The 13543-nt window shown below is 35.8% G+C and overlaps 1 protein-coding gene across 1 annotated transcript in view; it reads right to left on the bottom strand.

Moving 5' to 3' along the window:
- Nucleotides 1-12874, bottom strand: part of LOC149959047 (uncharacterized) — a 59966-nt gene extending 47092 nt beyond the window's left edge. The window contains exons 1-6 of the mRNA XM_090166404.1: nt 12708-12874; nt 5477-5652; nt 2115-2368; nt 1876-1935; nt 574-681; nt 360-475 (exon numbers count right to left, since the gene is read on the bottom strand). Coding sequence (XP_090022530.1) covers nt 360-475; nt 574-681; nt 1876-1935; nt 2115-2368; nt 5477-5652; nt 12708-12771 — 778 coding nt within the window. The 5' untranslated portion in view covers nt 12772-12874. The remainder of the gene's footprint in view (nt 1-359; nt 476-573; nt 682-1875; nt 1936-2114; nt 2369-5476; nt 5653-12707) is intronic.
- Between the last annotated feature and the right edge of the window lie 669 nt (nt 12875-13543).

Below are 13543 nucleotides of genomic sequence, written 5' to 3'. Positions count from 1 at the left end.
GACTTTTTTAAGAAACGCTTTTTAAAACGTTTACTTCCTGATGTGAAATCTCCTATCAGAAACAGATTATAAATTCGGTTTAAGAAAACGGATAACTTTTTAATTTTTATCTGTTTATTCAAATTACTGTGAACCAGCTAGCTGTTATCCGCAGATGGTTTAAAAAATGGGTTAATCTGATTTTGATACGGTTGGAAAAATCTTTGTGTTATCACTGAAAATAACAGAATCACTAGGCTACACTACTGGAAACGTGACAGTGAAAATCCAAACTCAGCAATTACTCAAAGGCGAGTCTGTCAAATGTGACTGAACGCAGCCTTTATCTCAATTTGAAATGAATGAATTATTGAACAAACCTGCACTTCTGACTCTGGCCCCCCAAAGCAACACTTGCTTCGCTTCGCCGGTCCCGATGGAGACAGTGCCCATCAGATTTCCAGCCTGCTCCAGAGCGTCACGTGTCTCCGGTAACCTTGATGGAACAGAAAGTTACTTTTAGATTCAATTGTTTTACATATTTTAATTTTTTTTAAAAACATTGATAAAAGCGATTAAATGTGAAGAACTTACATATTGACGTTAGGTAGCAACGAATTCCAAGTAAGTCCAGCTAAATATTTGGCCAAAAGAGGATTTGGTATTTCCAAATGATCGAACACATCCGATGATGCAGTCCATCTGAAACATATCGTTGAAAAGCATCTTATCATTTAAACGTATTTATTAATGAAATAATTATTTGGTTAATTAATATTTTAAAAGCAATATTATCATAAATTGTTTTGCCATGGTCACTAAGCAGTGTACCCTACGATATTTACTTAGTTTTCGGTAGCTAATACACTTTCTAAATAACGAAAGCATTACTCTTATATATTAATAATAAAGTAATATTTTAAAATGAACTATAAATATTAAAAATGAAAGTTCAGAATTTTATTTACTAGCTTATTTTGTCATGGTAATTACTAGTTAAGAATAATTATAGTATTTAAATTGAGATATGCCGAAGTGCCGCGGTGTACCGTTAAAGATGATACATTTCGTGAGATGTTGCCATAAATCGCTAGTGCTTCCGATTTCTATATGTTAGCAGAGGCATACCAAGGGTATATTTCAAAACGGCGCCCCCCCTATTTACAAAACCATTATAAATAGCTTTGATATTTTAAAGATAAGAGTGCTTTTGGCGCCCCCTACATGAAAGACAGCTTGGCGGCCGGTTCCAAATGTACCCCCTGAACCCGGGTCGGTACGCCTCTGTATGTTAGGTAATATCTGTAAGACTGTATCTGATACTCATGAATACTCTTATTTGATACAGATAAAATCGCAGAGAAGCCTCGTTTACACCCTCTTTCTATTATCTAATCAGATAAAATCTGGATTTATTAACTGATTGATTTTTATGTTAAAAATCAGTCAATCCAACAGCTTTCCGCTACATATTGAAGAAAAATGTTACGTTGATTTATAAGTAAATAATAAAACCATTTAGAGAAAGGTGTCTTTTATTTTAGGCTAAATAGAGGGTTTCAAAAAGTATTACCTCGCGTAAAGCTATTTAAAACTTTTATTTTGCCAATTTGATACCTCTGATAAGAAAGAGATTATAAATTCGATTAAAGAAAACAGATGCGTTTTATTTTGATCTGTTTATTCAGATTACTGTAAACCAGCTTACTTTTATCTGTAGATGGTTTAAAAATGGGTTAATCTGATTGCAATACAGTTGAAAACATCTTAGCGTTAAGTTAAAAATAACACAAAACCTGTCGCGGTTGGAAATATTTAACTTAAAAGCTAAACGCTTCGGCATATCTACACTCCTATGTCTCATAAGGATAGGCGGTACACAAACTGTCAACTTACATGAAATTAAACTTCACGTGAAAATCCCGTTCCACTAACTCTTCTTTATCATTAGTCTTTCTGAAATATGGTATTTAACATTATTTTTGGTTGCATTGTTTATTACTTAATTTTCCGCGGATATCCGATTTCAACGAAATAATTTTCGGTGAAAGGGAGTATGAACTTCCATATTTATGTTAAAGGAGATAGCCCTGTAAAAAGACTGTTGACTCTAGTGTCAAATTTGATGGCCTTACCTCAACATTCCATTGAAAGAAACCCTCCATTTCCGGAAGGGAATCAAACACCTCAGTCGAAGTCCACCAGCAGCGAAACAACTGGCGTCCGTCTTCGGGACTTTTTTCAGCTGGTCGTACGGTAAGACGTAAGTACTTCCATCTTCCGCTTTCAGTTGAATCCAGACCCTGGCCCATTGGTCGCGAGTCGTTATTTGACAAGACAACCGCTCGCCTTTCGAATTAGACCCGAAAATGAACACGCTTTCGCTGAGCTAAAATAAGATAAATACATGGCTCATCGCAAGAACTAAAATATGTGGTTAAAAATTATTTTAAAATTTTATTTGAATAGGAATTTTGGAAACTTGAAGAACTGGGAATATGTAACTCACTATAGAACGTGTAAGAGTATTTAGAAGATAAACTGAATAAAATTTCGATTTAGTTAACGAAGACAGTCTATATTACCAAGTATCCAAAACGCTACTTGAAAAATGGTTATCGTTACGCTTTCTATGACGTTTAAGGCCGGTGCTTATGCGGCTAGTTTAAGGCCGAGACATCAGACTCAAGACCAAGGTACTTATTTCCAATTTGAAATAGAGTATGATAGTTTTAGCCCTATGCTCAAATTTATTGCTTAATTAGTTTTTTGTTTAATCCCAGGCTAAGTACATTAGTTAATGAACAACTAGTTAAGCTTTCTAGATTATTAATTAAAACAAAGAAATTGTTTGTAGGAAATGATTTAGTGCAATAGGCGCATAAATTATTTTGGTCTTGCTCAGCTTGTTGAAAAGTTCTACGCGCTTCTTCATATTTTAGCGTACGGAGCTCGCGCATTTTTTTAAATAAAGGTGCTCGAACGAAATCACTCGAACCCGTTTACGCATGAATTAATTAATTTCAACCATGAATATCGAACTAAATCATTACCCTTCCTTCCATCATTCTGGGGCTAAGATGGGCGGTGCCATTCCGCGTTTTACATAATCACTTGAGCCAATCAGGAGGCAGATGACTAGATCCACAAATCGTTTCCGGGATTGCGTGAAAATTGGTGGTAGTAATTTTTGGGAGAGTGATTACATTTCAAATCTTAATTTCACATTCTGCCAAATATGCACTCTGGTATACTACGATAGGTGGAGTTTTCAGCGAATTTGCCAAATGAGAACCTTCTTTGAGCGAATCATCTTCCACTAAGCTAGAAGGAAAGATAGCCGCGTCCCAATTCTGTATTTATGTAATTCGATAGGACAGCACTCCTAGTGGTAAAAATTGGAAATTCGTTGATCCCCCATCAAACGTCCTACTTCATATTTCCTAGTGACTGCCCTTCGAATTGGGGTTACTTAAAGGGAGTAAGAACTTCCATCATATTTATGGTGGATCAACGATTTGGACTTTTCTGCCACCAGGTTTAACAGAGCATCAGAGTGGTTGGGGCTGGTGACGTTCATAAACAAGTCATAGCACAGGTAAGCAGACGATTTTTCGATTTACACTGTTAAAAAAATTCGTTCAGAAGACGTTCAACTTAGAACAGTCTGTTCAAAAATGAACGATAGCGTTCTATAGGTATGTAACAGAGAACGGTGTGTTCAAGGTATTTTTTTTTCGTTCAAATAAGAACGAATGCTCTTTCGCCCTCTGGAGGAAGGCTTGTAAACTACACAATAGAATAGATTCGTTCCAATAGCTAGGAGATCGTTCCCCTTAGAACAGGTTTTACACAGAAACCTATATGGATTTCTTTGTATTGGTTTCATGTAAATGTACTAACATGTAAGCGTGACACTTTCAACGTATGACCAAAAGTAACAAATAAGTGACACTATTTTGCGGAAAACGTCGTAAGGCCAAAAGTAACAAATACGTGTTACACTATTTTGCGGAAAACTTCGTAAGGCCAAAAGTAACAAACAATTATAACATCCATAAAGTAATAAATAGGTGGTTTAGAGTGCGCTTTGTTATAGGTAGTTTTTTCGTACATTATTATGTTGTTTTAAGTTAGTGTACTGGTTGATTAAACTATTACTCGTAGTAGTTTATTTACAGGGTGAGTTAGAACAGGTTGTAATGAAGTTGTTTTTATAGCTGTATGTACAGTGTGTTTGGAAATTTACCGAAGATTCAATTTCATTAGCGACTCAAATGGCGTTAGGTCTGTAACGCTGTTTCTCAGAAACTACCCCACCTATTGAAAAGAAACTTCACACAAATAACGATATAAATAACCTCGTGTCCTAACGAAGTGGAAAACGAAAAAGGGTTGTGAAAGGTCCGATTTTATAGGACACGCGCAGTTTTTTTTAAGTTTATTTTTATTTGATTGGCAAGGTAGACGAAATTCGTTCGGAAATGTAATTGCCCAAGTTCCAGAATTAAAATTTACAGAAAATATTTCGTAATATACTGCAATTTGGTTTGACGTTTTAGCATAGAAATAAATTCTAAAATCGTTCGTTACCAGTTCTCGGCCTCTCGTCTGAGAATAGAATGTAATATCTTTTGCGCTATGAAAAGGTTTTATGTATGTTACCTGATGTTACGCATATCACTTTGGTGGTAGATATTTTAAATTTAATAAGATGGTTATAGTTGAGGTTGGAACTAAATTTAATTAAATAGTTTCAGGCCTGGTTCTCCTTTTCGGTGGGCAATGGGTTAGGTTAGGTTACTTTTATTAATTAAGCATGATGCACCGCCGGCAGGAGACATGAGCTATAATTTTGAAAGCAATTACTTCATGTACTCTTTGTATTGGATAACGATAAAGCATTTCAAGTCGAACCAGAAAATGATCCACGGCGAACGGCAAAGAGTTCTACCGCGAACGACAAAGCGTTCCGCGGCGAACGAGAAAATGATCCACGGCGAACGACAAAGCGTTCCACCGCGAACGACAAAACGTTCTAATTTGAACAAAGAAGGTTTGTTCAATATAGAACATCTAAGTTCAATATTGAACGACCAACCATCGTTCTTTATCGAACGAATATTTTTTGTTAATATTAGAACAAAATGGCGTTCTGTTACAGGGACAACCTTCTGAACGGCAATTTGTTCAAATTAGAACAATTTTTTTTAACAGTGTACTTCTTTAAATAATTCTCTGTTGCAGTTGATTTCCCACCCTACGTCATTATTTTTTTGGTCGCCGGCGGCTGCAACTGAACAAAATCCGTACTTTTGCAACAACCAATAAAAGTTTAGAGCTTCCATGTCACAAAGTTTTACGTCATTAAGCCACAACCAATTACACTTCCGCGACCAAACAGCACTGGGGATAATAGAGGATGGTCATTCCAATTAGCGACATGGATTCCTGACCGAAGGGATTTCGTTCTGAGATGTCTTATCTTTATTGTTACCTCGGAGCATTTTTTTCTATGTTCCAGGTCCGTTTCCTCATCGGGCGGAAGAATGCCGATTCTCTTCACATCCGTGGTACTGAAATGATCGTAGTTGTCTAGCCGGGCTTTGTGCTTCCGATTTCGGTTTTTCAGATACAACTCGGCCACAATTTCTTTGATCGCGAACCATTTTCCTGAAACACAATTTTAAACACCAGAAACATTTGCAATTTAAACTCATTAGGACTGTGACGGAGTTTTTAACTATTCTTTAGTATTTTCAATAGGTGTTTCTATAAAATAAAACAATGAAAATTAGAAGTATAAAATGTTTTTATTGGCCACACGAGCGCAAGTTATTTAAGTGCTTTACTTGGTACGTGGGTTTCAGATTCCGAACGGTTTCGCGACTGCAGCGCGTGCTCTCTACCTTCAAGAGCTAAATCTACGTGACAAAACATTGTCACATGACCTCCCGTATTTTAAAGAAACACCTATTTCTTTAGTATCAACCGTAATTATAGTGATAAAACAAGTTTTTAAATTATAGTTTACTGGGAAATAATAGCATTTCCATTGAACGCTCAAAGGGAATATAACTTTCAACGCGTTATTCAAGGAACACCCCAACAATTTGAGCGATTAAAATTACGCGACAAACTATCTCAGCAGCGCCGAAAATGCTGCCCAAGACACTAATAACCAATTGAGCAACATTTGGAATTTGAAAATTCATTTCATTAATTGGAAAGCGCTTTTTTTGAATCTGAAATTCGTTTAATTTTACCCGTTTTAGTTACTGAGATACGCGTTATAACCCAAAAATTAACAAAAATATCTGCAGAAAGCAATATTTTTTACAAAACGCATTATCCGAATAATCTTGCATTGCTAGATACTTCAAAATATCGTCTGCTCGAGTACATTTGAATTTTTAGAATCGCATTTTCTAGAAACGCACATAATGCGCTTTGCTTTACTTATTCTGAGGCCCATTACTCCGCAAAATACCGCATTGTGTTCATCTATTTCATAGATTCGAATAAAATAATATCATATGTAACATAATTACTCATAAGTGTGCCTCTGTTTAACATCTCTGTATTAAAAATTTAAATGAGACCTTGTTTCAAAACCACCAAAGAAAATACGGACTAACGTCGCGTAAAACTGGTTTTAACTTCCTTCAATCCCCGCCAGAACTAGTTTTGTTTAGAAACCGACTGCTCGAGTATCGCACTACGCATATCTTCATAGTTTCTAAGGAACTGTTTTGTCAAACTCCTAGATTTATTGTATTATTTTTACGAGTAATGTCTGTTTAAAAACGTAGCTACGTCTCGCTATCGTTTGTATCTCAAATTCTATTAACTGAGGGAATAAATGAGGCCCGTGTTTTACAATTTAACGGTTAGTTTGTTTAACAAATTTTAAAACTTCAGAGATTCAGGTAATGATTTGTGCTATAATTTTTCATATTATTATAATTTAAATGTATAAGAACGGTGAACGGTTTCGGAACTTTCGGTTAATGGACTGATCCGACTGAAAATAGTTGTTAAGCCGATTAAAAGCTATTATATTTTCTGGAGAGGCTCTCCCCCCTACCGGCCAACTACCCACACGAGCCGTACACTACCTGCCGGCCCTGGCTGCCAATGCCACAAGCTGGGATCGAACCCGGCTCCTCTTGCTGCGAGGCGAAAGTGCTAACCACTCAGATCTTTAAGACACCGAAGTGACAGAATCCCCCGAAGAAAACAATTCCTTGAACCCCCAAAGTTCCCCCCGTAGAAAGTGGCTTCCTAGACCGTGAAAAACCCCGAATCGTCCCCATATCATTGTCCCATTGTGTTGTACGGGTATAAAGAGCTCCCTCTAAAAATATAGTTTATCTCTGACTAGATACTTTGACCGTCGCTCGTGTTTTAAAATATCTGCGCCACCAATAAAACCTTAAGATCAGCTATTATATTTTAGGGTTTTTTCTGCTTATTTTATTTAGTTTTTTTTAGAGCCCACGCGACTGAGCGTAAGTTTACTTTTGTATACTATTTTTGTGCATATCAATAATGAGTTGTTTTACATAAAATTTCCGTTGCGAATCCTATTCATTATCTGTCAACGAATCTTGCGCCCTTAATAAATATATCGTGCGCCGATCTCCAAGCGGTAATAGATTGACATTTTTACATCTTTTTAACTAGAGAAGGAAATGCAGTTAAAGATAGAATTTCCCAAAACCAACTCATACAAGAAAGTATCAAAACTTAAATATTAAGCTAAAACGTAGAGTAGAAACCTTTTCGGATATTCGACCAACTCCTTCTGCGTTGAGTTTGCAAGTTCTCTCCCCACTGGGTTAAGGGGTTTTCCCCCGAGTTCTTCGGTTTCCCCTTCCATAAAAACTTGTTGAGGTTAACGGTAATAGTTAGTGTAGGGAGCTGTTGGCTCGCGTGGCATGCAGGGCTTGCCACCACCCTCCTACGCATTGTAACCCGGCCACCTGAATTAAAGGCTTCAAAAGTCGCTTGACGACTTAGGCCTAAGGTGGTGCCTTGGGTATTAGCCTAGCTGATTATTATGATTATTATTTAGGGATATTTCGGCTCGACTAACTTGTTTAGATTTTATTTTTGGTGACATCTATTGAGCGACATTCAAAACGAGCTTGAGCCGAGACTTGCTTTAAGTTAAAACTTAAACTCTGAGGCTAAAGAGGGTACATAAATTTTCATTTTACCATACGGGCAGTCTATTAAAGAGCCACAGAATAATTTGAATTTCCCCAGATTCCAAAGCTATAGTCTCCAAAAAAAGGGCTGGTAAAATTCCAAAAAATACGATAACGAGGTACGAAAAGGGAGGAACTACTTTAAATTTGGGTTAAGTTTTTCAAATTGCCCTTTAATCAAAACGAACACGCAATTTAAAATGTTGCAGGTAAAATAATAAGTTTAAAAATGGAGAGTCTTGCGCTCATGTTTAAAGGGAGTATGACCTTCCATATTTATGGTGAACTAACGAAATTAACATATCTATCACCAGATTTAACAGAAGCTATAGAGGTGATTGGCGCTAATTACGTAAAAACAAGCGATATTACCGGCGATTTTCAATTTAGCTACTCCCTTTACCGTTCCATTTTGAAGACGAAACTGAATTGGGTTTCGAGATTATTCGCAGTTGCCAACCAAAAATATATCTGAGAAACCCAACGATCCCTTATCTATAATATTCTGTCGATGATGTAACCGGTGAAACGCTCAACGGTTTAGTAAAACGCGTTTGGAGTGTCAAAGACAGACACCGTATTCAATGGGTAAAGCCTGACATTGTCGTGAGGGAGAGAAGATTATACGATTCGTCGTACTTTTTACGCAAGCGCGTATAACCTACATAGAGGAAAAGTGATAAACAAGCTGCTGAGACAGTCGAACAGAACAAGCACAGCCCGACTCGGGTGGCCAACGACCATCAACTGAAAATTAAAATTGAGTGTCCATATGGTGATTAATAAATAAATAAAATCGTTGGCTACGGATATTTTGGCCAACAATTTCGAATTTTTAAAAAAGCCAGTGCGTTTGTATTTTGAAGTAAAAGTTACGTTTAAACCAAAAAATGTAGTAGCGCCCGAAAACGTAGAGGGGGAACTTGTAGGAGTGTAGACGCGCCTTTGTGTGTACAGCCTGCACCCTACACGTTTTATGGTCATTTCCTAGTGCTGGCTTAACTCTTTAAAAACATCTTTAGTTCGAAAAACTGGGTTTCATTCAAAATACATCGAGAAAAGATAATAGTACCAGAAGCATATAGTATACCTCTGGAAGATACTGCTCATGTTTATTGCTTGAAATAAGTACTTTCACAAGCTCCCTCTACACCTTTTCAAAATATGTTTTGGAGTGTCTTTCTTATGACGATTACGTCAAGAAAACAAGGTTAATACACAAATTAATATCCTGAATTAAAATCATTTTTCACATTTCGCTAGGCGTAGAAAAACATGAATTAAAATTTCTCCAACTGATAACGTCCTCGAGGTTACGAAGGCACATGTTTCATTTTTAGGGCCTAGATTGGGGTTTCTCACGTAAAACATATATTATATTAAGCTTCTAGTATTTCGCGAAACTTTTCAAAATTAATTAAAAACCGATGACTTTGAATCTATAATAGTATTATTTTAATTAAGTAAAAATAGGGCAATTTGCTTTAAAACCTGTCAACGAAATTTTTCTAGGCTTTAAAGTGCTTTACTGAGATAATTTTAAATAAGCAGACATTCAAATTTAAACTGAACACGAAGCCTATAAACTAGAAAAATATGGCAAACGTTTCCCGTTTATGTAAGCCTCTCAAATTGTTTGTTCAGGTTTTTTTTGTTATATATAAATCATTATTAGATATGAAAACCTTTTCAATGGGCCTTTCCATAAAATAGGCTACGCTTGCTGAGCTTGTTTTTATGTAGCTCCTTCGTCACCAAATACGTAAAAGTACAATTCAGTTTATACTGAAAAACAGGGTGTAGTAAAACGTCATATACACGTCACCCGTGACGCAGAATAAACATCAAAACAATAAGCCCAATGTTACTTCATAGAAAGGAATACTACGACATTAAAAAGTTTACCGCAAAACGAACAAAATTATAGTAATTTACTGCACCCTTTAATTTTAAATAGCTCTATTTCGTAACATATTAGTGATAAAATTATGGGATTTTTTTGGAGTTGTAACAAAACTGAATGGAATGCAACCTTTTTATGGTTTATCCCAATCCGCCAATGCTCGAAGAGTAAGGGTCCTACCCCCTAAAACCACTCTGGTATCTCATTGGTTCCCCAAATCTTACGTTTTCCTCCCCCCTCTCGTGGCGGTGCCAAATTAACAATGATGGCCACGGATCGTATCATCATATAGTAATTCTCCCCAAGTTAAAATAAATTCTTGGTTAGGGTTGAAGTCGAGATCGTCACATTGAATAGAAGATTGTAATTCTTTATAAACATGATCCTTGCTTCAAAAATGTATTTATTTATACCATAAGTGTATAATTTTTCAACATAAGGGTGACACATCCTATTCTTCACACGCAAAAGCTTTACCGAGAGCTATTCGCGAGACAGACTGTATTACGGGCTTCGTCGCCGTTAAGCGTCCGCTCGCTACCGCGTCACACGAAGCCTTTGACAGCCTTCCCCCTTCGCTTTGAATTAAATATTTTAACTATTGAAAATAAAAGTATAATTTTGTGATATGTATGTCAGAATAGTGAAAGAACGCTCGCCAAATTTCCAAGATTGTAGACCATTGGACCGAAATCTCATTCGTCCGAATGTACCATTCAACCGAATTCCAATCGACCGAAAACCGCATTTTGCGCGGTTTTCATTCAATATACCGTTAGTGATACATATTTATATATCGTAGGTTACGTGACGATAGTATATCTAATTTGGACTAAACTATGTCTTAAATATTTATTATTTCGTACCGACGTGTATTTTTAGACCTTTTTCCCTTGAAATTTTATATTTTCCGGGTTTAATTTTGGAAAATAACCTTGATAAGACCCGACGTGAAATAGTTGCCTACCATATCTAACCTAACCTAACCTAACCTAACCCAACCTAAACTAACCTAACCCAACCTGAACTAACCTACCCGAAGTGAAAACGAACCAGATTTAAATTTCCCATTCAACTGAATCCCGCCATGTTGGGCTATAAACGAAAATACTTTTCGGTTCAATGGGATTCGGACAAACGGGATTCGGTCCAATAGTATACAAACAATTTGCAACTACGCAGACTTACTGCACAGAAACTTCTAATGTTTGTCAGACTGGTGTCACTTTTAGCTAAAGACCGAGAACGAAGCGAATTTCCACCCCTATAATCCCGTACTCAATATTTGACGAGTGAAAAATTATTTGACAGCTCGGACAAATTGATTGGCAGCTTTGACAGCTTGAGTGACCGCTTGGACAATTGTGGATATTGTACCTTAGCTCTTTCATTGATGCTCATTATGTGTTTTATATTTAAGAACAGTCTGAACCGTCGGTCAAGCTGTCCACGCTGTCACTCCTCAAGAAATCGAGCAGATCATGTTTGTGGGGATCGAAATTCGCGCGCGAGAAAATGAAATCTCTGCTCTCAGTCTTTAAAGAAATATTTTTTTTTTGGAAAATTTAAATTAATCGTTGAATTTTTAAGTTTCAATAACATTAACGCCATCTATCGGTTTAAAAAATGCACTGAATGAGGCAGCACGTTCTTAAAATTGGTCTCGTGCAAAAGTACCATCGTGCACAATGTCCATAAAATAAAAGAACGTGTCAAAACTCTTGAAGTTGGCTGTACTTGTGGTATCGAAAATACCTTTACATTATTGAAACTAGCAAATTAAAATCAACGTGGAAGGAAAGTCCAATTTCGATTGGTGGAATTCATAACGGATTTTACATTTATTAATTAATAATTATATTTAAATTTAACAATGATTTTTGAGTGAATGAGTAAAACCATTAATTTGAAATATCTGTGTGTGTATATATATATATTCTTAATTAAACGCTAAAATTTACTGTCGTAATTTTTTAAAACGATTTAAAAATGTTATGAGACAGTCAAATAAATTTTAAAAAGAGAATGAATGCAATCTAATTAAATTAAAGAATTTTTTCAAAATGTTTTTAATATCTTTTGAATGAAAAAATTAATTCGCCTAATTCGATGCATGTTAATTAAGTCATAACTAAAATAAAAATAACATTATCTAATTTTTCATTTTATTAATTGAGTACTTAAAAGTAGTGAGATAACTACTTTTTATAATATAATATTATATGACATAAAACAAGGAAATTTAATAACAAATTAAATAATATTAAAAATAAAATTAATTGAATTACATTTCTAGAAAATTAACGACGTGTACGACCCCAAAAACAAGACGTTTATTTGGGGTATTACCAATTTGGACAATCGGTGGTAATTTTTGCGGTTTATTAGTCATTTGCACGTGTATACGACTCAAGGAGGTCTGTCAAGGCTATCTATGCAACCTTTTTTTTGATAAAATAGCCTTTAAAAACTCAAGTAAAAAATCGGTAATTATTACCGATATGACTAAACGATATCAATTAAAAATCTATTTGTTTGCGTCTATCGTTAATATATTTCTCGTAAACAGTCAACGGCTTCAAATATTAAATTTATTTTAAAAATGAACTTACCTTCTTTGCAAGTAAATATTTTTCGGAAAACATACAGCAACGAAACACTCAAAATTATTGACATTTTGACAGATCACAACAATAAAAACAAACTTTTTCGCGAAACAATCGACGACACTGTAGCGAGCGCTTTCTATAGCATCGACACTTCAAACGCCGCTATAGTCACGCGCTGCATTTCAAATCTGTATAAGCAGTATTATCAATTTATGTCACACGCAGCGAAAGATTACAAGAAATACAACAAAAGACGCTACAGAGTAAAGATAATCTACACGAGGAAACCATTCTATTACTATTGTTGGCGTAATTTCTCAAACGATATTCTACCCGTACCGCAACGCTTGGAGCGTCTAAACTTCAAGGCTAAATTAGGTGGAGAGGCAAGCGATAAAAGTTTCGTCAGTTTTATAACAACACTCTATACAGTCTCGTTATATCTTTGCTAACCGAGACAGAACGGCTTGAGCATTTTTTGGTATAGCCTAAGGGAGATGTTTGGCAAATTATTGCTTCCTGTATACCAAAGGAAGGTAATAGATGGCGACTGTTACGACTCGAGAGAAACAAATACCGCAGTTTTTAAATATGGATTAAGTGAAAAGATATAAAAAATTAACTCTATTCGAGTTAGTTGAAGACCATTATCGGAACTATAAGAATTTACTATGCATATTCTTAAAAATATCATAAGTAACATAATAGTTGAAAGTGTGACAATTACAGGCCTGATACTCATTTACACAGTTGAATTTAGTGAGTTTAATAACGGTAATAGTTAGTGTAGGGAGCTGTTGGCTCGTTCGCGTGGCATGCAGGGCTTGCCACCACCCTCC

Source organism: Leiobunum rupestre, chromosome 2 (genome assembly GCF_980474605.1).
Source record: "Leiobunum rupestre chromosome 2, qqLeiRupe1.1.hap1, whole genome shotgun sequence".
Lineage (NCBI taxonomy): Eukaryota > Metazoa > Arthropoda > Arachnida > Opiliones > Sclerosomatidae > Leiobunum > Leiobunum rupestre.
The sequence above is the reverse complement of the archived record's forward strand: the minus strand, read 5'-3'. Positions and strand labels throughout refer to the sequence as shown.